The following is a 25497-nucleotide window of genomic DNA, read 5'->3' as shown; positions in this document are numbered from 1 at the left end:
GAGAAAACTAGCATATTTTATGCTAGTTTTACTATATTATGCTAGTAAAAAACTGTTTTGGCACTATTATAGCTGTTCGTAATAATGCCAGTAAAGCTGAGTTATCTTTGACTCTGAGTGAGAAAGAGAGAGAGAGTGTAAGCTCCTGCTTTTGGGGCGGAGATTTCGGAGTTTTTATAGCACATGGCCACACACTGTATAGACATTCACTCAAACACTAGACTAACGGCTTTACCCGGATTTACCTTAACTTTACCTCATCTCACGCAAACTCTTGAGAGGATTCTGCTGGAATCGTTTATAAAATTACTGGCGATTAATCGTCTCTGTTCGTAAAAACAATGCAAGGTAAATGAGAGGAAATTACCATCTTTGAACGCCAACACAATGACAAAGACAAAAGTTGAGGCAAATCCTGAGTCTAATGCACGCTCATCCCATCACGGACGGGACGGGCAGGATAAAGCCTGCGGGGACGCGAGCACGAGCATCCAGCAGCCGTCAAGACAAATCCACAGGCATCATGTGCAACACATGACGTCAAAACAACCCCAAGCGAACGCTTGGTCTAAAATCATCCCAGCAGCATCACAGAGCAAATCCAACGAGGTTCAGTCAAAGAAACCCAAGCGTGGAGCATCTGTCACGCCAGACATTCACACAGGGAAAAAGGAGATGAGACCAGAGTCGAGAAAACGCTCCGATAGCAGTAAATCGTGCGGGAGGAGAAAGTTGTCGGATGGCAGCATCACGTCTGATGACCTAAGTAAAGACTCTGGCTGTGCTGCCGGGAAACTGTCTTCCACGGACAGCAGCTCTGAGATCTCAGACGCATCTGAGGACCATAAGCAGTCCACCGATGTTCAGTCACAGGATGGCGAAGTTAGATGTACTGACGAAGAGATGATGGACGATTCAGCTGAGCAAATATTATCAGAACACAGAGAAGAAGATGGTCTGATTAATGCCACCCTGTCTCCAGGGTTTGGCTTCGGAGAGGGAAGCATCTCTCCTGGAGACCAGAGGTCCTACGTCTCTCTGGACAGTCGCTTGAACTTGAGCGCGTCTGTGGCATTTTCGGATCTTACTGGAGACTTTGCTGTTGGGGTGCATGAGGATCTGCTGAGAGAGATTGATGACTTAAGATCAGAAAATGAATATTTAAAGGTGAGATTTGTTGATTAATTTACTCAGTTATTTATTTGTTAGTTTATTAATTGCAAATGGTCTTGCATGGTGTCAATTTTGCTTGGGAGGGTTTAGGTAGGTAAAGTTGGACACATTATTTGCTCTTTACATACAAGACAATCAAATTAAAGTCATTTATAATTATTTGTGAGCATCTGTTTTAGTTACCTTCACTTTACCCATGTTAGATAAAGGAGAGTACTAAATGCAGCCTGTTTTGGTGGATTATGACTATTAAGCATCTAATATCATCAGCCACCATGGCATAAGCCTTGTCATATGATGTGCTGCAATATGCAAATCAAAACAATCTCAGTGTCTACTACATGTATAATACATTTTAGCAGTCACATAAACAAAGCAAAAATAAATTGCACGTAATATGGCTTATACTGTAAGATTTACTCTATTCTTAGAAGATTATACATTCACTAATTGGCTTGTGTCATCCCTTATTGTATTGACATGCAATAGAAGGATGGGTTCACAGAGAGAACGAGACAAGCTTTACTGTGATTAAGCGCAAGGTGTCTCAGTAGAAATCAAGAAGTCAACAGAAGTGCCACCAATGCATCCAAGGAGGGCAGCGTGTCATTTTTGGCATGCGCCCCTTGTTCTGTGGGTTAATGTGAACAGCATGCTGGCACTCAAGATGTAAGGCCAATACAGTCTTGGATGAGTTGGCTGAAGACTGACATTGATAGCAATATAGAAAACAGTTATGGTGCCTGTAAAACTGCCACATATGATTCAGTTCTATGACATTGATGTTTACAGACACCATTTTGACTCCATTTTTAGGATGAAATGGAGGAGCTCCGCTCGGAGATGCTGGAGATGAGGGACATGTACATGGAGGAGGATGTTTACCAGCTGCAGGAACTCCGACAGCAGCTGGAACAGGCCAACAAGGCTTGTCGCATCCTCCAGTACCGACTTAGGAAAGCAGAGAGACGCAGCCTGCGTGTAGCCCAGACGGGACAAGTGGACGGAGAGCTTATCAGGACACTCGAACATGATATTAGGGTGAGGATGTGCTCAGAGTCATAATTTGCTGGTGTTTTCTGTGAGAAAGTTCTCATATGAGTTCAAATAAAGCAAAAAGAGCAATCCCTGACATTCAGGGTCTAATTAAATAGATGTTTCCCTCATGATTTGGGTGCAATTAAGCTACAGTTGTGTGTGTACAGGAAAACCACTGTTAGGGTTTTGGATGCAGTCCATGGCATTTATCGGGACAGGATGTTTATCTAAATTGCTTAACGCTTAGTGCCAATTAAATGCTGAATAGTAAGTCACTAAATGAGTCAAAACTCTGTTTTTAATGAATCTGCATGTACTCAGAGGAATTGTGTAATCCTTCCACTGTGGTTCATGACACAAATCATAGTACTAAGGGTTTAGTGAGAGCTGAAATATGATTTTGTTTTACCGTTTGACATGTGTAGAGAGTGGTTTTATTTTTGGAAATGGTCCAACTAGTAAAATGAGGAGAAAAACCCTTGGTTTTCTGTTTGGCAGACAATTGGTGTAGTTCAGTTTGTGGTGGGCCACTCACAGCCTGAGCATTTTTTAGTTTGAAGTTCCCAGCCAATCAGCGACAGAGCTTTCTGTAGGAACGTTACGAATTAAAAACGAATTTACACAACAAGGCGACCGATATAAAAAGTGCTGTTTTCTTTTGAAATCTGCTTCCAGACTATGCAAAACAAATTCCTCCGGTTTCTTCTGAACCCTTTGTCTGCGCAGAATCAAGAGTGAATGTATTTTAGAGAAACACAATGTTAAGTATACACAAGGTTGAATGAAAGAGTGTGTTCATTTGCGTTTGTGCTGTATATGAGTCAGGGAGTATAGCCACAGAGTATCCAAGAGGGGAAGTGTCCAAGCACAGCTGCTGGTGTGTGCTGTGGGTATGTCCATGACCAGGCTATTTTAAAGACATGTGAGCGAAATAGATACCCTCCTTTCACAAACTGGGCCAGTGTATGTCCACCGCTTCTCAGCAGCCTCACTAGCAGTCTGTCAAGATATTGTGTCTTTAACAACCCCCACGGGAGTGTCCTGCAATCTGATATCCAACAGCATCCTTTTCATAGATCTGCTGTACTCCATATTTCCATCATTAACTTTTTTTCACAGAGAAATATGAGTTTGTGAAATTGCTCCTGGAACTCAATGCTGAAAATAATCGCCCTGCAATATATAAAAAAAGAAAAGTCATGCGCTGAATGCTGTGGTGTAATCACATGCACTCTAACGGTTTTCCCTTGACATTGTTTGCAATTGTTAGCAACCTCTTGAGCATCAAGAGGACACATGCTTTGCAAAGGGTAAGGAGGGAGATCATAGGAGAGTCGACCCATATTGAATCCCGAACAATTACTTAACCACTTTACTTCCTTACATCCTCAATGTCACAAACCACTGCTGAAACATGGTAACTTAATCCTCATCTTGCAATGTTCCATATAAAGTTTCAGATAATGTATTCTCTATAAATATAGAGCTTCTTGTGACAGTGATCCCCAAGAGAATGAAATTACATTAGATAATTATCATATTAACATCAAAATTTTTGTGGACCATTAGCATGGACACATGGTTTGCGGTGCACTTATTTTACTCTAAATTAATATTGTTTTCCCAGGTGGCAAAAAGCGTGTCCCTTCGTCTACACAGTGAACTTGAGGCCATTCAAAAGAAAAATTCACGGCTGGAATGGGAAAATGAGGAGTTACGTGAACGGCTGCAGGATCTGGAGGTGGCAAAGCAGGTTCTTCAGGCTGAGATGGACAAATCACAGGTGGGATAACCTCAAAGTCATTCCTGTATTTACATATAAACACTATTGTTCAAAAGTTTAAGATTTATGTTTTTTTGAATAAATCAAACAGATATGCTCACCAAGACTTAATAGTAGAAACAGTAATAATGAAATATGATTACAAAAAATAAAATAAAAAACTGTTCTATTTTAAATGTCCCTTTTTCCTGTCATGACAAAGCTGAATTTTCAGCATGTATTGAATTTAGTGTAACATGATACAATTCTTCATGATTCTTTGATGAATAGAAAGTTTAAAAGAACAGCTTTTATTTGAACATTATAATTTTGATATAATTATTGTATATAATGTATATAAATGTAACTATATAAATGTCTTTACTATCACTATTATCAATTTAATGCATCCTTGCTGGATAAAATATTCATAAAAAAAAAAACATTGACCCTGAACTTTTGAATGGTAGCACACATATATATATATATATATATACTTTATGCCCTATATCACCTTAAAGCAGCACTTGTTTGTTGCTTAGGCTCCTTAGTTTCTTGATGCCGTTAGGAATACAATCTGACCTTTACCCCAACTGTATGTATTGGGTGTTACCAACAGCTGACTGCTTGGGTAGGGCACAGAATGATCTAAGGTCTGAATTCAGACCGCAGCTGTCATTCTTCCTTGTAGAAGTGAGGGGGAGAAGAGAGAAAAAATGGGGCAACCGAAAGGTGGAAGAGAGTGAGGAAGAAACCACTTAGAAATATACCTAAAAGGGAGATCCTTGTCCAACTCTGGCTGCAAGCCATAATGCTTAAATGGGGTCTTATGACGTTCAATTACCACATACATGTTAAAAATACTAAAAAGAAGGCATGTTTTTTGCTATCACTTTCTCTCAAAAAAATATAGGACGCCACCATACCAACAAAATGCACCGAACAAGTCAAATTTAATTGGCAATGAAGGCCTGTAGGTCTTTAATAACGGCACACATTCAGTTTAATCCAGGATTCAGTGCTTAGAAGTGGATCCCAGCAGCTCAGCTCAGACAGCTGCTGCCCATTCCTGATCCTCACCAGCAGAACAAATCAGCTACAACCAGATTACCAAGGACTCATGTGAGCCTGACACTACCTGAAACATGATCTTCTACACGCAAACACTTTTTAAACATCCATTCAAAATCCACAAGTTAAATTACTAATTTATCATCTCAAAACATCAAGCTATAATAAGATGAGTTTTATCCTTTAACTTGGTGTTGCACTCAACAGCTTGGATTGACTCGATGAAGTTATTTTTAACATTTAAAGAAGATAATTTGAAGTCTACATGCTCCTCCTCTGCTCTTTGTACTTTTAAGGGTTTGAGCCTCCCAGACAAAGCAGCAGACAGATAGACTGACTCTAGCCAGCATTCTTGACATACTTGGAGCAGTATGGATGTTTGGTGTAGTAATCTTGCCATCTCAGTACACGAACATGATTGAGTGTGTTTATTGGGTGCATGCTTTCCTAACAGTCACACATTTCATTGGGTATTGGAATCCAGTGGACAGCGGTATGATGGAAAATAACAACTATGATCAATATAATATACATAAATGTACATCTATTCCCATAGGAGAACATCATCTTATGGGACAAATTGCATCAACTCACCTATACATAGTAAGCCCGGGTTTATTTAAGCTGCTGAAATGTCTTCAGACTAATTATGGATATGGTGCTTTCACAGAATTCTCTAAAGAGACGAAGTTTGAGATCAACATCCAGTAAGAGTGAAAAGAAGCTCTCTCCACAGGTGAGTTGGAAGTTACATTAGTCTTGATGATCGATTTGTGAAGGTCAGTGATAGTTCGTTGCAGATCTTGGTAGAGGGCCAATATTAGTCATCAGAGTTCCTCAGATTTTTGATAAATGCCAACTGTTTTAACACACCTGTGTCTTCTACAGGATGACAGTGCTGATTTGAAATGCCAGCTCCACTTTGCCAAAGAAGAGTCTGCGCTCATGTGCAAGAAACTAACAAAGATGGCCCTGGAGAGTGAGGCGATGCGGGAGGAGCTCGCCAAATACCGTCTGCTTTATGGTGAGGTGGATGAAACCCAGGCTGCAGCAGGTGCCACTAACTCCGCCCACACCCGAGAAGCAGAGGTCAAAGTTCACTTGCGGCTGGTGGAGGAGGAAGCCACGCTTCTGAGCCGTCGAATAGTGGAGCTAGAGGTAGAGAACCGTGGGTTGCGAGCAGAGATGAGTGAACTGCGTGAACGAGGAGGAGGAAGCCTGGAAGAAGAGGAGACGATGAAGAGGGCCAGTAAAGGATTAGCAGTGCCTCTCCAAACTGGGGAACAGGGGGAGAAGCTTAGAGGTGGATGTCTGGATGAGAAAGAGAATGCAGATGCAACAACAAACCACAATAATATGCAGAAGAACCAGATGCATGTAGCGGAGGATCTTGTGGAGAAATCTTCAATTAGCAACATGCACAGAGAAGGGCCGATTGGTGGGGAACAGGAGCTTTCTGCAGAAACTAAAGAGGAAGACGGACAAGCTCAGTGTAAGTCAGAGTGCACATTTGGTGTGAAAGATCTAGAGAGTCTTCTTGCCATCCATGACCAGGCTCTGCTTGTCAGATCGACTATCCAGCTCCTAACAACCCCAGCAAAAAATGGCCTCTCACCTACATGTACCCATAACACTCCTGCTGGTGCTCCCTACTTAGTCAAAACTGCAGTAGATCCTCAGTGCAAAACACATCAGTGGCTTTTGGACCCCATGTTGAGTCCCTTGACCAACGGATTAGAGGTGTTACAAGCCCAACTGCGTGCTCTTGTGGAAAAGTTGGAGGTGCTGTCAAACTCCAATTCAGAGCGCCCTGGGCCTGTTACAGAGAAGAATATGTTGCATTTCGACAAAGATTTAAGTGAAATGAAAGAGGACGCAAAGAATCTAGAAAGTCGAGAACTTCCATGTGAAGGAAATGTTCAAAATCAGTGTAACCAGGACAGCTTAGTGCTGCTCACTCTGCAGCTCCGGTGGTTTGTCCAGCAGTGGAGGCAGGGAGAGAGACCCCCAGCTGATGGAAAGAGTCTGTTTGAGGTAAATTAGGTGAACATTTCTATTGTGGTCAACCATCTTTATCGATGAAAATGGTAATTCTTTATAATGATTCTTAATTGCAGTCGAAATAACAGTAAATGCTTTCCTGTAGTTCAGACATCAGATCAGGGCTTCTATTCCCAGGGAAAACAAGAATAAAGAATAAAAATGCCTGCCAAAAGCATATATGTATATGTTCTGTAGTTGCTTGTTTTGTCAACTTTGGGTACTTTTTGGGCCCTTTGAATACCTAAAACACACTATTGATGTATTTAATTCACCCACTAACAATGATACAGTATGTATACATGCATTCCCAATTAAATCTTTCCCATCTCATCATATATTGTGTTAATAATGTTCTGTTACACGTTTACTATTTAATTTGTCCTAAACTGGCAGTTATATAATATTTTTCACACCATTTGCATAGTTTGAGCTAATATATATTTATAAACAACCTATGTCTTTTCATTTCAGTTGTATTGTCAGAATGATCGTCATCTGCTTATGGACACAGAGTCAAAAGCGTGCAAGTATAAACCTCAACAGAAGTGCAACAATCAGGTACGAAAAAGAAAGAGGATTACTGGAGTAAAAATAATAGTGTTTCAACATGCAATACATTCAGCCTGAAAGCACGTGATTCAAAAATGTGACCTTTTCTTATATACCATAGCTGAACATATACAACAAGAGCATTGTTCCTTGACCTGTTGCTCATTTCCAATTAATCTGGTTGTGTTCCTGTTGCCCCGTGTTCATTCACCACTGTATGTTTGTCTCTCAGGTTAGCAGTGCCCTGCTGTCAGACCTCAGAACAGCTCTGTCGGATCTGTTCTCTGAACTTATGGAGCAGCACAGGGCAGCCCAGTTTGTCATCCGGCAGTTTGCTAATGCCAAAGCAGCGTGGGCCGTGGAGTGTGCAGAGCTCAAGAGCCTCATAAGCAGGGTGAGAACTAGAAGATCCGTTTAAATTCCCTTCAGAGAGTATCAATGAACCTGCTGTCTGCTTCTCATGTCGTCTCCTCTTCTTTCTTCATTCTTGCGTCTGTAGGGACTTATGGAGGAAATTGAAGCAGAAATGTCATCAAGCTGTTTGTGTTTGTTTATAGCTGGATGGTTCAGCTGGGAAGGCAGGAGTAAAGGGTCCATCAGACCCCAATGTGGCTTTGCAGAAGGACCACATTGAGAAGCTTCAGCACCTGTTAGCAGAGTCCTACACTGCAGTGATGGACCTGACAAGACAGCTGAAGGTCCGTGAAAGCAGCTGGAGCTCTGAGCGGCAAGAACTGCTAGAACACCTGAAGCGTGTGCGTCTAGAGTGTGAAGGGTTGAAGACAGCTAAGCAAAATAGAAAAATTCAGGTCAGAGCAAAAATTTGTGTACTTTGACATGATTTCAACTGTCAAAGGTCAACCATCAAAACAGATCTTACGGGTCAACTATTATTTAATTGGTAACATTTTATAATAAAGTTCAGTTTGTTATTAGTTAGTAATTTTTATGAACATTAAGTATAATGTTCATTTATAAATAATTTATAAACTATGTGAATACATTTACCGTATTTACTATTAATTAATTTACTATTAATTAATACTATTTAATATTAATTAACTAATATTTATTTAAATAAAAAATAAAAAATACTATATGCAGAAATGAACACGTTATGTAGAAAATAATTCATGATAACGTATTAACTTGTGTTTGAATCAGAGCATAGTGCTATATATTTCCATTATTTAGGTCTTTTTTGGCATTTCTTTGTGCGACCACTCAAAAGTTTGTTATCAGTAATTTTTTTTTTAAAGAAATGTATACTTTTTTCAACATGCATTAAACTGATAAAAATTACAGAACTATATATATATATATATATATATATATATATATATATATACATATATATATACAGTATTTTTTACAGTATTTTTTTTATCAGCATATCGGAATAATTTTTGAAGGATAATGTGACAGTATGACTCCTTCAAAATTCATCTTTCTATCACAGGAATAAGTTACATTTTTTAAAGAAATATTCAAATAGAAAACTTTTTTTTTTTTTTAATGAAAATAATCAAAGGAATTCAGCCTTGGAGAACACGAGACTTCTTTCAAAAACATTAAAATATCTCAGACTCCACACTTTTGAACAGTAGTTTATGCTCTCTGCTATCTGAAGTCTGAACTATCAGCTATGAGCATGTGTGTGTGAAAAGGCCGCATGGCAACTGAATTTAGGCTAATCCCCTTTTGGGACTGTAGGACAGCAGGCGGAGTGCAGACATCAGCTTCAATCACAACTTCTGACTCAAAAGGGCTTATCCAAACCACAGTGACCACAGAGAGACTTATCAAGGCTCAGCTGCAGTTCAAGGAGTTTACTTTCTTTAACAGTAAATGGAGGATAACTGTGCAGGGTTAAGAAAAGGAGGCGAGAGAGAAACAAGGAAGCATCATACAAAGGAACAAAGGCATAATGGATTTTTTTTTAATTTTCATTCTCTAGGTTTACAGCAGTTTCATTCTTTCCTTTAAACAGAAAGTCTTGTTTATTATAATAGATGCTAATAATAAAAGTGGAATGCAGACAGTGACAATTTGACTGGGTTAAGTAAAACCTGGATTGGAGTGCAAAGGAATTTTGCCAATATTTTTTTTTTCCTGATCCAATGGTTTACTTGCGGTTTTATTTTTTTTGTTATCCCTAATTACCTCTCTGACACACTTTTTTGAATAAGACATTCTTTTTCATTTGATGCAGTTTATCTTAAATCGCTCATCCCTAAACAAAATGGAAGAATTCCCTGTCTTAAAACGAGTCAGTCTTTTTCTGCTGAAAGGTTAAATTGCAGTGCATTGCATACAATATTTTTCTGTCTCTGTTGTTTTATTTAATTCTTAATGTGAAAGGTGTTTTTGAAGTATTTTTTATTGAATATATTCTATTTAATATATAATAAATAACACAACTGAACTAATTATGCATGAACAAATAATAATCCTTCTGATGCATTTTCAGTCCCCCAGATACAAGATGTTGACCAAAGATGCAAAAATGGAGAGGTAAGCTTGATTCGTTTGTTTGCACCATAGTTTGAACTCAAATTATCTGAATTAATTCCTTAACCGAGTTTCCTTTTCCAACAGGATGCCACCCAAAAATAGCATGACAAAACGCAACAAGAACTGGAAGTACCTCAGTCAAGAAGCTGCCGTTCTGGACAGAGACGACCCCTGCAAGACTTGGGACTCTCCCATCATGCCTCCCAGTTTCCCTGCTCTGAACTTAAACCCGGAGCTGACCCAGAGAAGCCACACTGCTCCAGAGAGAAGCAGCATTCGTATATATTACAGCCCTCCATCAGCAAAAAGGATCCAAATGAGCTCTCTGATAGCAGCAGAGGAGGAAGAGCTCGAGGAGAGCCAGGAACCATATTTCAGTGCTGTTTCCTGTAGCCTTGTAAACCAAGACTGGGTCACTGCGTATGAAAACTGGCTGGGTAGCCTGCCGTTTGACTGCCAGAGTTTGATGGAGAGAGATTCGAACGCTGTCATCAGTTCTACATCCTCTTCTGGTCTTCAGATCTCCAGTATGACATCCCCTTCACGCTTGGCTTTCAATAACTTGGGCGTCTCAGCCAACCTAAGTGATGACATGAAGGAAATCACAGCCAGTGTGCTGCAAACCTCCCAATCCAGCCCTCTGGAGAGAAAAAGAGCGAAGGATTTTGGGAGCAGTATGGTGAGTGTTGTGAGCATAGGAACGCAAACTCAATCCCAACCACAGGTGACCACAGTTGGGCTACAAACCGATGGTCCTCGATGTCTTTATGCTGCGAAGCACTGGTCGCCCAGAGTGACCTCATTTGTATCTTCAAGAACCCCGCAGACATCAGTGTCACTGGAAAGGGTCCCTGGTCCAGCAGATCGGTTTCAACCACAGACCACCTCTCCAAAAATACAACGCAGACACTCTGCATCCTCTCCCTTTTCCTCAAAGTCTTCCTCTTCCACATCCCCCTCATCCTCTTCCTCTTTCACTACATCCTCTTTGTCCTCCTCCTCATCTCTGAGCACCTCCTCTAGAATGGATTATGGAGCAAAAGACCGTGGTTTGTGGGCTCTGCCACAACGTGCTCCGATAAATAGCAGGCCGAGTTCAGTATCAGTGCAGGGCAGCGATAAACATGGCAGCCGTAAAAATGTAGGGGTTCACAAATACGGTCTGGTCCATGAGTTTCTGCGCAATGTCTGTGGTCGAGGAGAAAAGGCCAACCCGGAATTGGAGAAAGTGCCAGCAGCTCGTAGGGATCACATCGGTCTGGTGGGTTCAAAGAAATCCGAGCACCCACCGTCTCGTATACCAGCGGTGCCACTGGTCAGAAATGACAGCATCACCAAGATTGTGAACCGCAGATTTATGAAACAAAGCCAAAAAGAGGAGACTGTGTGTCAGAGCCAGGTCCAAACTCAGCGTCAAATCGACAGGGGTTCAGTCAGAAAGAGCAAGGGCTTGGAGGTTAGTAGCAAAGTTTAACCCCTTCAATAACATTAAAATTGAAGGTGTTGACGGAGTAATATTTGAGTGAGACTAAAATGGTTGCAAAAAATAATAAGTGCGACAGTAATTTGAAATCTAGTCACTCTGGAAACAATCTGTGTGTCCATATTCAATTTTTTTTTTTTTCAGGAACAAATTATTCTCATGAATAAACTTTTTTTTTGCGAATCTGAGATTGAAGAAATGGCCTAGGACTCACTTGTTAGTCACTGTATGAATCAGACTTGCGCAGAGTCGTTATTGAGTTCACAACTGACTTCATCAATAAAAGTTATTTCTTGGTATGTTATGTATAGATTTGTGATTCAAGTGATAATGACTGGTTATCCATATGACAATGATTTTAAAGATACATATTTAATATTTCAATTAATTTTATTTTTAACAAGCAGAAATATTCTTTTAAAACAGTAATATATACAGTATATGGGAACCATACAATCAGAATTGGAACTCATTTTGATTAAATACAACTAGAAAATATATTATTACTATTTTGCAGAGTCTCTGTCTTAATGTCACATGATTTGTTATAATGCTGAGCATATCTCCTCACTCTTTTCCGTCTCTTTGCCAGGAAGGAGCCTGTGACTACAGCTCACGCTCTTTGACATCCTGCTTTGCTCGACCCTCACAAAAAAACATCCGGCACATTCCCAGTCAAAACAAGCCCCTCCCACACGAACACCCCCCATCCCGTGGTAAAGGTGATTCTCTTGCTTAATGGGACTGATACCATGTCACTTCTGGGATCTACAGGCCTGCATGGACAGATTTCTTCAGAACTGGAATGCCCGTCATTCATACATTTCCACATATTCCCCACACCTTGTGTGTTTGGCTAAATTAATAGTTCCTTCAGTTCCATTTTAGCATGTTAAAATCCATTCCACAAACATTAGCTTCCCTTAAAATCAGCGTAAAAAACATGAAAAAGCTTTGTAGATGCCTTCTGGGCTGTCTCCAGGCTAAGTTACTGTTTTAATTTAATAGAGAAACTAAGTAGGGCTTGTACAGAATTAACCATGCTGTTATTGTGCTGAAGTTCCTGATTCCAGCAAGATCCAGTTTTTACTTTCTAGATCCTTGATGAACTTTACTTTGTTAATTTTTAAATAGATATAATTATGCAACATTAATGCATAATAGAACGCGTGTACATTATTGTTTAAATGTTTTTAGATGCCTTTTGAATGTGACCTGTTTCTCATAGCTGTCTTAAATGTAATATGACCTGTGCTTTATATCTGCAAACAACATATTTGGGGGCCAAGCACCTTAATCAGAGCTTAGGTTTGTGAATTGTAGCTATTTGAAATGTGACACTTTTTATTGCATGTTAATAAATACTGGTCATGACATTGTATTTGAATTTGAAGATATGTCAACTTAATGATATTTCAGGTTTTTCTCTTTAACTGCCTATAGCCACAAAGAGAAAGAAAAAAATATATAAGGAAAATGTAAGTCATTTAAAATTTGCATTACTTTTAATTCCATGAAACAATGTATAGAGGTATGCAATTAAACAAATACCCTGATATATCAGAGGAAATTGTCAGTTTTTGTCTGCTTCTATATTTAACTCAGCTGAAAGCTGCTCATTCAAATTTTCCTGAGACTAAAATGCACACAATCACTCATGAATTATCTTAAGTGTGTATATCGAAATGTTTTATAAATGCACGAGAAATGTATTTAGTTTTAATCGACAGACATGCAGTTATATCAGAAGTAACCTTTCTACAGAGGCGTTAATTTGTTATAGTTGTTATAGATTCGTGAATTTGTAGCGACACCTAGTGGGTAGAGAAGCGTGTCCATATTTAATTTATACATATTACATTTAGTATAAAACAGTTTATTAAATAGCTATTTTATCCATAACTTTAAGGTGTCTGCCTATAGGGAAAAATACAATTAACTTACAATGAAAAATAAAAAGTGTGAAAACTAACTCAATTCCCAGATCACGTAGTGTAAAATAAGTGTTAACACTGTGCATATTTCGTCTATATGGTGGAACATTTGTTAATGTTTTATGTAGACTAGTCCAGGGGTTTTCAGACTGAGTTCCGAAGATTCCCCGTGGTTGGTCCCTAAAACAAAAAAAACAAAAACAAAAAACAACAACAACAAATAAAACATATTTTATAAACACATATACCATATATATATAAACAAAGTAATATAAATAAATAAAAACAAAAAAAAACTTTATTTTTAGAATATAAATTTTACAGTTTAATTTGGGGGCTGTATTAAAGAAAATATAGATGCCCAGGCACAAAAAGCCAGACATCTCTTGCAAAATAAAGCTCTCAAAATATCACAAACACATCTCAAAAGCACAAATGTGTCTTACATTGCACACACCTTTGCCATAATAAATTTTTAGATATATCATATACACACATATTCCAAAACCTAAAGCTCCTCTGTCATGAGCTCATATGTACATTTCTGTACAATATTTAAAGTAACTGGCAGAGAGATGTTGAAAATTTCAAGTTAGTTAACTGTTAAGCGTTTGTGAATACAGTATTACACAGTACAAAATAAAATAAATACTTCACACATGTGTAGCTGTGTATGTATTCTAAAGCCATGATTGGTTGGTGTTAAGTAAAGCAATGAGTGTTTGCACAAGTGAGGAGTTATTGTGAGCAAAGGGACTGATGAATTGATTAATTAGTGTGGCATTTTGATTGGTTGTGTATGAAAATGGAACTCAAGATACTTCCTGTTAGTTTTTTTTGTGTTACATAGAGAATTGTGTGTTGTGTTTTGCATAATTTTTTTTTTATGAAATTGACAAAAGGTTTTGCAGATTTGGTTTGTGGTTCTGGTTTTGAGTGTCCGGTTTCAGATTTTGTGTGTAGACAGTCAAAACCTGTAATCTTTAGATCTATGTACCTGTCACGAAGTTTCCGTAGCATCAAAGAAATCGAAACTCGTGTTTCTGGTGTTCCACGTCGGCTTTTATTATGAAAGAACACAGTTCAGGCGTCGTCACGCCACTGCGCCGCCGCCGCTCACGCGCAGCACTGCGGATACTGTACGCCGACACGGTGGTGAATTTCGGTCCGTCTCAGAGCAGTGCTGCGGTCATCATGGCTCTCTTCCACTATGTCACCCAAGAGCAACTCTCAGGTTTTGATAAATATAAGGTGAGGCCGTCTTATTCGGCAAAATGTTTAACGTTGGACTTTAGGGTGTCGGCTAGCCGTTAATGCTATCATGAAGCATGAGGTCTGTCTGCCGGTGTGTGCCGCTCTCTAGGAAGGACAACGGTGGCTTATTGTCGCTTTTAAAGAGGAATACTAAATTTTCCCTTTGAATTTATTGGATGAAATGATAAACCATTTAGTTATTAGTGTATATATACATCCAACTCAAAGGTTTTAAGGACATATCAGTGTTATTAAGCGGTTAATTCACTGGCGTACCACAATGACTTGAAACCGCCGGTGAAAGTAAATCATCAGTTCTAAACATTGTTTTACCACATAAACACACACGGTGTCCAGTTTGGCTGTCGTTGGTCTAACGTTACATGCTTTATGTTGTCGGTTAGTTTGTAAATTGGGTTGAACTGTAAAGGGATGGGCTCCTGGTTCCGCCTCCTAACAAGGATCTTTGGTAAGAACATTATTTGCATGCGAGTCAGAAGCTCCCCGTGCTTTCACTGTAATTGTTCGTTGTGTTCATTGAAAATTCAGGTGTTACTGTATTATAGCAGTGTAGAGTCCTCTGATATAATTTACAATAGAAGCACCTGAAAGGATTGAGTTGCAAAGCTCTCTCTTCATCCAATTATTAACCCCTTTGCTTACATAAACCGTATCTGTTTTTTTCCCATTATTATTATCATCACAACAATATTATGCCACACAACTGTTTTCATAGATGATACTTACAAGAAATGTTTCTTGAGTTCCAGATCATCATAGAGTGATTTCTGAAGGATCATGTGACACTGAAGACTGGAGTAATTATTGCTGAGAAATTAGCTTTAAAATCACAGGAATAAATTACATTTGTACTATATTAAAATGGTACACAGTTATTTTAAGTCAGAATATTATTTACAATTTTACAGTGCCATTATGTGTGTTCAATAGAATGTGCTTATTTAATTCATTAATTGTGCGAATTCTTCGCTAAAAATGAACGAAAAATGGCCCAAAAGGAATATAAAATCGCTAAATGATTGTTTCAAACAACCAACAAAAACAGTATTATTGCTTTTCAGTCATTTTCCATAATTTTATTTTTTGAAAAACATTTTTATAATGCATATTATGTTTTTAATTGTCTGATAATTATTAATTTATAATCCATGAAATAAACAAATCTTAAAGTTTAGGCATCTCTGAAGGGGATCTTTTGGTTTAAGGGTGTGGAGCTGAAGGGGCTGAGAGGTTGAATTCCTGGGTGTGACGCAGACTCTTGTGTTTTTCTGACTGCTGATTTGACAGAGCTTGTGAATGAAAGTGTCTGTGACCTTGAGCGCTTCTGGTGTAAAGTCTTGTTGGTCTGATAAGGTGTATTTATTTCCTGCCAGTGATTTGGGCTGTTCGTTGTACAGGCTGCTGAGTTGGTATGTGCTATTCTTGCTCTGCGTGTTTGCACATACTTGTAGGGGTCATTGAACATACATGACTGCCCCCACATGACTACCGCAGTGTGTTTATTTTAGCCCTGTACACTATCTGATCAGGGTTATCATATTTAGTTTTCAGCATTTTTGTGTATATTTAATTAGCGGTTCTGTATACATTATTTTCCTAATAAAATGTCTTTGTTTGGTTTTTATCATCAAACTGTGTTTTTACCTAAGCATATTAGGCTGAATAAACATGTACATTTTAGAAAGTACATGTACATATTTTTCAGGGGTTCAAGGGTTTCCTTTCAGGCCTTCCCAGATCCAGATGTTTTCAAGGCTGCAATAGCCGCCCAATCTCGAAGTGTGAGCTCACACAGTGAACACATGCTGGGGAAGTGGTTGAAAAGTGATCTGCCTTCACCACTGAATCATACCACTTACTATCATGTGCTGCAGTGAAGAGTTTCAGATTTGATAGACATTATTACATTCAGGCCAATTTAAACTGCCTCTAGGTTTGAGCTTAAGAATTTATTGTCAAGTCGTACCTGGTACTTGTGTAGAATCTAATGAGAGATTTATTGATATTATGTAGTTGTCATTGGAATCATCAAAACGATTGAGATGCAAAGCTCTCTCTTCATCCAATTATTAACCCCTTTGATTACATAAACCATATCTGGTTTTTTTTCATGATTATTATAACTTCATCCAGATTTTCACAGAAGAATTATGCCACACAACTGTTTTCAATGATGATACTTATAAGAAATGTTTCTTGAGTACCAGTCAGATCATCATATTAGAGTGATTTCTGAAAGATCATGTGACACTGAAGACTGGAGTAATTACTGCTGAAAAATTTGACAGTTTGTAGACACAGTGCAATATCAGATGAGATGGCAGAAACACTCTGTTGTTAACACTTTTTGAACATTCACACTTCTGGACCCGAGTGTTAATGTGCTGTCTTACTCTTCATATCCTGTCATCTCCTTTTTACAGTACAGTGCGGTTGACTCCAACCCCCTCTCTATCTACGTCATGCACCCTTTCTGGAACTCAGTAGTGAAGGTGAGTGTCACGACTGTCGTTTTGAACGTTACCCAGAATACACAAGGGCATCCAGTCTCTCATATGAGATAAAATAATAATAATGTATTATTATAGATTCATATTTATATGTATTATTTAAATGTACTTTTTAAAGAATGCATTTATTTTATTTATCAAAGTGGATGCATTAAAACTCAAAACTGTGATTATGAAACAGCAGTGTTTTATTAATTGTAATATTTTAAAATTGTATATTGTTAACTATACAGTTTTATCAAATTGTAATATTTCTATTTACAATTTAGTAATTATTTTAACATTTCATATAGCATATTATTTGTTATTTTAATTGTAATTTATTTTAATTTTAAATTTTATTATTTTTAATTTATTCTTATTGCATATTAAAATAATATACTATTATTAAATAGTTTTTACTGCATGTTATTTTGTGTTATAAAGATGCGTTCATGAAAATGTAATTTGTCTGTCAATCCTTATTAACATATTTTGAATCCATGAATGTAGGTATTTTACATGAAAAGAATGACATTACTTGGTGTTTTGCTTTCATTGAATTGCATGTATGCAACATTAATGAATGTTCCGTCTGGCTCTGATTACCTGCGAGAACATCTGACCATTTGCAGCTTGCTAATTTCTCTCTTTCTCGCTCCGTCTCAGATCTTGCCCACATGGCTTGCCCCAAACCTCATCACATTTACAGGATTCATGTTCCTGGTACTAACCTTCACCTTGCTGTCCTTTTTCGACTTTGACTTTTATGCCTCAGGTGAGGTCAATTAACTGTTTGTATGTTTGTTTTGGTTTTGATGTGCTAGTGAGAGAGTATTGTGGGTAAGCACTCTTTCTCAAAGCTTAGAGACTTTAAAACATTTGTTGACATGGATCAAGGTCTCAATTCCAGCTCATCATTCTTTTAGTTATCAACTAACCATCTGTTAATAGACAGCTACACCTGTACAAACAGCAGCTTTCTCACATATACACACACTGTACATGCAGTGCTGTAGAGTAAATCATTCAAACATGTTCTGCTTACAAAAAATTTTTTGTAGTCCTATTAACACATCTGATTCCATTAGGTAGAAATAAAGACAAAACATATTGAAGTCATAGTGTTTTTCACTGATGTGTAGCATTGAAAAGTTAAATTCATTCTTCATAAATGAACAAAACAATTAGGTATTTTTATGGGTATGTTTTGTAGCGATTCATTTAGGTAAATGCTGCTAACTATTTTTGGACTTATTTTAAATGACATATTATTACATTACATAATTAATTGAGCACATTATTTATGTTATGTATGTATCTAGGTTTAATTTTTAAAGTAATTTGTTAAATATTTTCAAGTTCGATGCTGTTATCCTAATTGATATTGTACCTACTTGTAAACGGCATTGATTACTTTGTGGGTGTTGTTTTGTGGCACAGGGAAAGGCCATACACATGTGCCAAGCTGGGTGTGGATAGCTGCTGGTTTGTTCAATTTTCTGGCCTATACCTTAGGTAAGTGTTTTTTTTTTTGTTTTTTTTTTTTAAATAGCACTAATGTTAATTGACCTATTTTCAGTAGTATTGTTTGATTAATATTATCAGCAAAACATATCTTATTTTTAGTCCTACTTGTGTACATTTATAAACCTACTGACATATCCTATATACTTTATTAATTCACTAGCCATTTAGCCAAGAAGGACATTTGACTGTAATACAGCCACAGAAGACACATTTGCATATAAAAATATGAACACTTATTTAACACAAATTTGCAGAGGCTTGCTTCTTAATACTGTAGATTTTTAAGGGAAGAGCTGTGAACATTATGTCTAGGATCCAGAGAACCTCTGAAACATTATGTGAATGGGGTAGCCAGATTGGAAACATGTTTGTGTGAGAATGTGTGTATGCTTGCATATATGACTCTGAAATATATCTTGTCTTGTGTGTGTATATGCAGATGGTGTGGATGGCAAACAGGCTCGGAGAACAAACTCCAGCACTCCGCTGGGTGAGCTGTTTGACCACGGCCTGGACAGCTGGGCATGTGTGTTCTTCGTCGCTACAGTGTACTCTGTGTTCGGACGCGGAGAGTCTGGTGTCAGCGTGGTGACGCTGTATTATCTGTTATGGGTCGTGCTGTTTTCCTTCATACTGTCTCACTGGGAGAAGTACAACACTGGGATTTTGTTCCTGCCCTGGGGCTACGACATTAGTCAAGTGGTAATTTATTACCTAAAGATAAGCACATGAAAAGAAAATGTTTTTATATACTATTAAAATATAACCATAAACTATATATATTATACAATATTAATATTATATTAGTAATATGTAATAATATACAAAAGTATACTAATGTATAAATAATTTAGCTTGTAATAATAGTCTCCAATATAATATGAATATATGTGTGTGTGTGTGTGTGTGTACCCCCCCCCCCCAAAAAAAAAAACATTTTATACATTATAAAAGTTTTACTGTCATTTTATAAGCAATGTAATGAATCCTTGCTGAATAAAACCATACATTTTAAGGAATAAGTAAAAAAGAAATCATACTGACCCCAAACTTTGAGCAGTTTTGTATTTTAAAATATAGAATAAATAATTCTTGAGGATAGAACATGTCACACACCGCACATGGAAACTGCAGTGGTACTTGAATGGAAATAAATTTTACAGTTAATATTAATGTCTTTTTTTCCCCCATCTCTATACCAGACTATCTCTGTCGTGTACATAGTAACAGCGGTGGTTGGTGTGGAAACATGGTACAAGCCTGTCATTGGGAATGTTCATTACAGAAATCTCTTCACTGTTCTGATTGTTGGTGAGTGAACTCTGCCCTGTCTTTGACAGTTAATACTTCAGATGCAGTGTTTTCATTTGCTTTTAAGCCAAACTTGCAAATTAAACGATGATCTGATTTCCTCATTCATTCATTTATTTATTTTAAACAGGTTGTTTATTTGTTGTCACACTACCAATGAGCCTCTACAATGTCTTTAAGTAAGTTTAATTCCAGGCCCCTTGTGCCTTGGACTACATAAAAATGACTCGTACCGTGTAGCTTACTGATACACTATTAAACAATGAATGCTTTGGAACAGGGATATTTGTTCTCACTCTTTCTCTGTATTATTATAGGGCGTACCGTAATAACACCCTGAAGCACAGCTCAGTGTATGAGGCCTTGTTACCGTTTTTCTCTCCCGTCCTCCTGTTTGTGCTGTCTACACTGTGGATCAGTCTCTCTCCTACAGACATAATCGAGAAGCAACCCAGAATCTTTTATCTCATGGTGGGAACAGCCTTCTCCAATGTTACTGTGAGTGTAATCAGTCTTCTAGCTCTCTGCTGTAGATAAACAAGTTGTGCAGCCAAGACAATGGATGTCTTTCAGTTCCATTCGAAAACCTTTTGTCAGATGTCTGCTCCTGACATGTGCTCTCTCTTTCTCTCTCTCTCTCTCTCTCTCTCGCTCTCTCTCTCAGTGCAAGCTCATTGTGTGCCAGATGAGTAATACTCGATGCAAGCCACTGAGTTTGTTGTTGTTGCCGATGACAGCTGTGGTGTTGCTAGTGATAACTGGGACTTTGCAGGATGGAGAAATTACTGTCCTTTACATATGGACCGCCATAGTCCTCCTCACTCACATACACTATGGAGTATCAGTTGTAAGTAAAGTCACACAGACTGCTCATTTGTTCATTAGTCATGAAGAATCTTTAAATTTACCATAAGATTGTTATATATTAAACTACTACTTATAATAAATTGTGTGTGTGTGTGTGTGTGTGTGTGTGTGTGTGTGTGTGTGTGTGTGTGTGTGTATGTGTGTGTACACACACACACACACACACACACACACATACTGTTCCTTTTTGCTCATCAGGGTTGCATTTATTTGATCAGAAATACAGAAATTTGTGAAATATTATTGTATAATTGTACTATTTTAATATACTTTAAAATATAATTTATTCCTGTGGAGCAAAGCTGAATTTTCATCATTTTCAGCCTTGCATGATGCTTCAGAAATCCTTCTAATATGCTGATTTATAATCAAGGTTTTAAACCGTTGTCCTGCTTAATATTTTTTGAGCCTGTGATGCTTTTTTCAGGATCCTTTGATAAATAAAAAGAACAGTGTTTATTTACAATAGAAATGTTGTTACAATATACACTACTACTATGCAAAAGTTTGGGGTTCATAATATTTTTCCGTTCCTTTAAAAAAAAGGAAAGAAATTAATACTTTTATTCAGCCAGGATGTGTTAATTGGAAAATGGAAAAGTGATAGTAAAGACTTATTAATACTATAATTTTTTTTGTACTTTTTATTCATTTACTAGCCTAATAATATATAATAAATATTATGTAATTATCTTTTGCAACAGTCATGTTTTTATGCGCAAGCACACAATATTTCTCATTATGGTCTTATTTATTTATTTTTCTGTCTCATTGTGCAGGTGAAGCAGCTGAGTGATCATTTCAACATATACGCTTTCTCACTAAAGAAACCCAATTCAGATTGACAAGACGAGGAGAAAATCGGCCTGAAGGCTGCTGAGGTTTAAGCTATCTCTGCATGCTCTTCAGCTAGCCGACTCTCACCAATCACCAAGGAGACACTGCTAACAACAGAAAACCAAATTGTACTGACCAAATGCGCCACCTTATTCTGAGGATGCTGCTCAATCAACAAATAAATGGAGCTGCACCACAGGGTCCACTGATTCCTGAGGCAGAGCTGCACCACAGGACCCACTGTCCCCAGAGGTGAAGCTGCACCATAGGATATGTTGGGCTCGGACACACAATTACACTATGGGACTCAATAGCTCAGAAAAACAGGACCCATTGAGCCCAGGATCTACATTGCCTCGACCTTGTAGCTGTGTATCAGGGCCCATTCTTCCCAGAAAAAGCTGTATCGTGTTGCTCACTCCGAGCCGAGACAATTTGGTTGCTTGGTATCCTTGAAGCTGGGGTTTTTGCTTGTTTCCTAAGGAAATGTGCTTTTCAGCAGAGATACTAGGAGCCTTGAATGGTTAATCTCACTTACACGCTCTCAGATAAGTCACGCGCAAACCACATGATGATGATTACACACATATGATGATGTGATGAATGTCTTAAGCCTATTCGATTTGAAGATTTTATTTACATTTAATTTTGGCCTCAACTGCTCAATTTGGGGAGTTTTCTTTTTTCCAGTAACAGGCATTATTAAATTATGTTTCTATAATGGACAGTATAAGCCAGCTGTGAAAACGGTCTAATTTTCAGTTAATATCAAACTTGTACATATGTATGAGAGAACGGGGATGTTAGATGCTTATTTAAATCTATGGTGCTTTTGTTGATCTCTACAATAATGCAAAATTGTAATAATGACATGAGACAAATTTAAACAACCACATATATCTATCTATAATATCACACCGCTCAAACCACAATCTCACCTGACCGATTTGAATTTGTATAACTACTTCAACTGGGATATTTGTTTGTTTTCGTTTCCTTTTACACTGGTGATGGTGTGTCCGCGTGCCGATTTTCATTTTCTTCTGGTTCTCTTTTTATTTGCTTCACTAGTCGGCTTTTATTAAGTTTATTTGTTCTTGAATGAAGAGTGCACTTCAAACCCTGAACAGGAGAGGGTGCACTTGGAGTGAGCGAGTCAAACCTCGCTCCGTCTATAAACATGATAAAAGCACTAGTCTGTGTGCCACCGACATGTCCGTTAAACCTGCAGACTGCAGGTGTCATGGTCTGCATCAAGCTCATTCCAGCATTTAGTCGGTTTTCTGTTCTTTTGTTTAGTTTACGTATCTTACTTTCTGTTTGGTGGACTGAGGGCTTATATAGGTACCGGTAATAAGATTTTTTTTTTTTTTACTTTCAATGGTTGTCTGAAGTGTATTGTGTGAGTTGAATGTACAGTATGTGTAAATATATGGATGAGTGAGTGTGTGTGTATGCGCGCGCATATGTACTGTATGTATATATCTGTGTATGTTTTAGGCTTATACACTCACTCTAGAAACCTCATGCCTCCATAATATATGTCCTGTTTCTCTGAAATGAGACCCGGTTAAATAATGTTTAAACATGTACAGTCTATTCATGCTGTTATAACATTGTATTGCTGTTCATCTTGCTTTTATTATTTTATCTTCATAATATAACAGGATGCATATTTCTTATCCTCCAAATACCTGTTTCACATTAATTGAGAAATGACATGGCTAAAAAATCTACATACTTTAGCTGCTAGTCCCAAGTAACGTCTGTCTTTGTTATTACATCAGTATCTAATTACTGTCCAGCAATATGTTATTTGTTAAAAAATTACGTGATGACACTCACTTCTAAGGGCACTCCTGCAAAATTTAGAGCAGAAAGCTTTTAGCCAGAAGATGGCGCTTTTCTTTTTATGCAGTAGAACATAGAGTCTGATGGTAGTGCCTTTGAGGGTCAAAATCACTAGGCAAATAAAAAAAAAAATGTAGTGCACAGAATATCAGAGGCTGCTGCTGTCAAGTGTGGCTGCTTGATGTGTTTTGTTTGTGTCACTATTATCCTCATCATTTTTAAAACAAACCACTCTTAAATGTGACCATTTTGTTTGCAGGAGGTCTCTTATCAAGTGCTGTATAACTGCATTTGTGTGATGCTTCGGAGAACAAGCAAATGTAACTTTTATTTAAATTTTTTATTTTAAAGTGGGGTGAAACCTCTTAAACCTCTGCATATTGTAAAACAAAATCCATCCATGTTGTAACATTATCTTGTGCTGCCCCATTAAATGTAAGTGTATCCACAGTATCATTTTGTCCTATTGCAGATTTTGAAACTCCAGTCCCAGGACAGACAGGATTTCACTCCGAACCCTTATTGTAAAAGACAATACCATTGCATTGCACATTTTGGAATTTTTTCTTTAGTTAATACACACATTTTTTTATATAAAAAAGTTGCATCTCATTCGAGGAAATGTGAAGGTGAGTTGTCAAGAGAACTAAGTAGACATTGTGCCCTTTTGCTTCATTCAGGACTTTTTTTGTCAGCCAAACCCCTTGGACTTAAAATATTTATTTGAAGTGAGCGCTCCGTAATTTAACAATCTTGCATTAACTTACGTTTAGTTGTTTAGTCATTAACCAACATAACACATTTAGTGTTTTTAAGCAAATGTTTTATTTTGAACATTATTTACAAAATTATTATTATTATTTTTACATTGAATTTACATCATTTGCAAAACTTTTTTTGTTATATCGCCATGTGAACTGCATTATGATTAGCTTTCATAGATGGAGTTTAAAGTGGACTCGAACCTTAATTTAGTTGTCAAAGTTTCTCAGTCCACATTATTCACACTTGTGTTATTAGGAACCAAACTTAATATTTTCAATATTTCATAATTAGTTTAAATTACAATGTTGTAAATAAAAATACAACTACAGTGTTTCATTTTACACTTTCATGTCTTAAATTCTTCCTTCAAACTCTTGAGCTTTTAATGTTTAAAATTCAAACTTTTTATTTTAGCAGAATACTGCTGAAATGCTGTAAACCTTTATCTAAAAAGTGTTGGAAATTATGTGTATATTGTGCTTCCAAATGCATGTTAAACTTAGCACATGGAGAGATTAAGTTTGCTTTATTTACTGTTAACTCTTTGCTCTGAGAGACACTGACATTTATGACATTTAAAATGAAAAGAAAAGGACATGACTTGTGGCTAAGTATGGTGTTCCATGCTTCATTCACTTCCTCCAACAACAATCCCTGCCAGTGCTGAGACTTGGACCTACTCTAACCATTAGGCCACGACTGCCCCCAGCACAAAATTTGTATTTATTATAGCTCTTTGATATCGTTCTGTGAAGCAAGTTTCATGATCCTGAGATATTTACATGTATGCAATTAGTAGAAGCTAGATGCATAAATGTAAATTTACGTTTATTTGAATGATTCTGGGATGTTTTTACACCACGTAAATAATTTGTTAACTTGTGTCTATAATATAAATACATGCACAGACAGATAGATAGATCTACATGTGTTACATACAGTCAGCATTGATCTTGTACAGGAGTTTGACTTTAGTGAGCTGTGACATTCAACGTGTACATGCAG

At 37.5% G+C, this 25497-nt stretch overlaps 2 protein-coding genes across 3 annotated transcripts; both read left to right on the top strand.

Annotated features, from left to right (window-relative positions):
• Window positions 1-201: 201 nt before the first annotated feature.
• On the top strand, window positions 202-13187 carry si:ch211-197l9.2 (protein SOGA1). Its single transcript, XM_026199882.1, has 11 exons — window positions 202-1167; window positions 1990-2214; window positions 3839-3994; window positions 5715-5780; window positions 5933-7078; window positions 7559-7645; window positions 7869-8030; window positions 8194-8445; window positions 10107-10150; window positions 10235-11606; window positions 12226-13187. The coding sequence occupies exons 1-11, from the start codon at window positions 388-390 to the stop codon at window positions 12370-12372; spliced, it is 4437 nt and encodes a 1478-aa protein (XP_026055667.1). The 5' UTR covers window positions 202-387; the 3' UTR covers window positions 12373-13187.
• A 1433-nt stretch (window positions 13188-14620) lies between these two features.
• Window positions 14621-24180, top strand: selenoi (selenoprotein I). Of its 2 annotated transcripts, none has more exons than XM_026199929.1 (10): window positions 14621-14818; window positions 17266-17334; window positions 18001-18109; window positions 18775-18849; window positions 19301-19563; window positions 20064-20172; window positions 20303-20351; window positions 20490-20670; window positions 20837-21019; window positions 21819-21884. In XM_026199929.1, the coding sequence occupies exons 1-10, from the start codon at window positions 14636-14638 to the stop codon at window positions 21882-21884; spliced, it is 1287 nt and encodes a 428-aa protein (XP_026055714.1). In that variant the 5' UTR covers window positions 14621-14635. The 2 variants fall into 2 exon arrangements, with proteins under 2 accessions (XP_026055714.1, XP_026055713.1); XM_026199928.1 differs by having other exon boundaries at window positions 14637-14818; window positions 21819-24180.
• Window positions 24181-25497: the final 1317 nt, after the last annotated feature.

This window comes from Carassius auratus, chromosome 23 (genome assembly GCF_003368295.1).
Source record: "Carassius auratus strain Wakin chromosome 23, ASM336829v1, whole genome shotgun sequence".
Taxonomy (NCBI): Eukaryota; Metazoa; Chordata; class Actinopteri; order Cypriniformes; family Cyprinidae; genus Carassius; species Carassius auratus.
This window is presented reverse-complemented; position numbering and strand designations above follow the sequence as displayed.

Coding starts and splice junctions, on each gene's coding strand:
- si:ch211-197l9.2 (XM_026199882.1), top strand. CDS start 388: ATGACAAAGACAAAAGTTGAGGCAAATCCTGAGTCTAATGCACGCTCA. Junction 3,995..5,714: donor CTGAGATGGACAAATCACAG/GTGGGATAACCT, acceptor GTGCTTTCACAG/AATTCTCTAAAGAGACGAAG. Junction 8,031..8,193: donor TCAAGAGCCTCATAAGCAGG/GTGAGAACTAGA, acceptor GTTTGTTTATAG/CTGGATGGTTCAGCTGGGAA.
- selenoi (XM_026199929.1), top strand. CDS start 14,636: ATGAAAGAACACAGTTCAGGCGTCGTCACGCCACTGCGCCGCCGCCGC. Junction 17,335..18,000: donor TCTGGAACTCAGTAGTGAAG/GTGAGTGTCACG, acceptor GCTCCGTCTCAG/ATCTTGCCCACATGGCTTGC. Junction 20,352..20,489: donor AGCCTCTACAATGTCTTTAA/GTAAGTTTAATT, acceptor GTATTATTATAG/GGCGTACCGTAATAACACCC.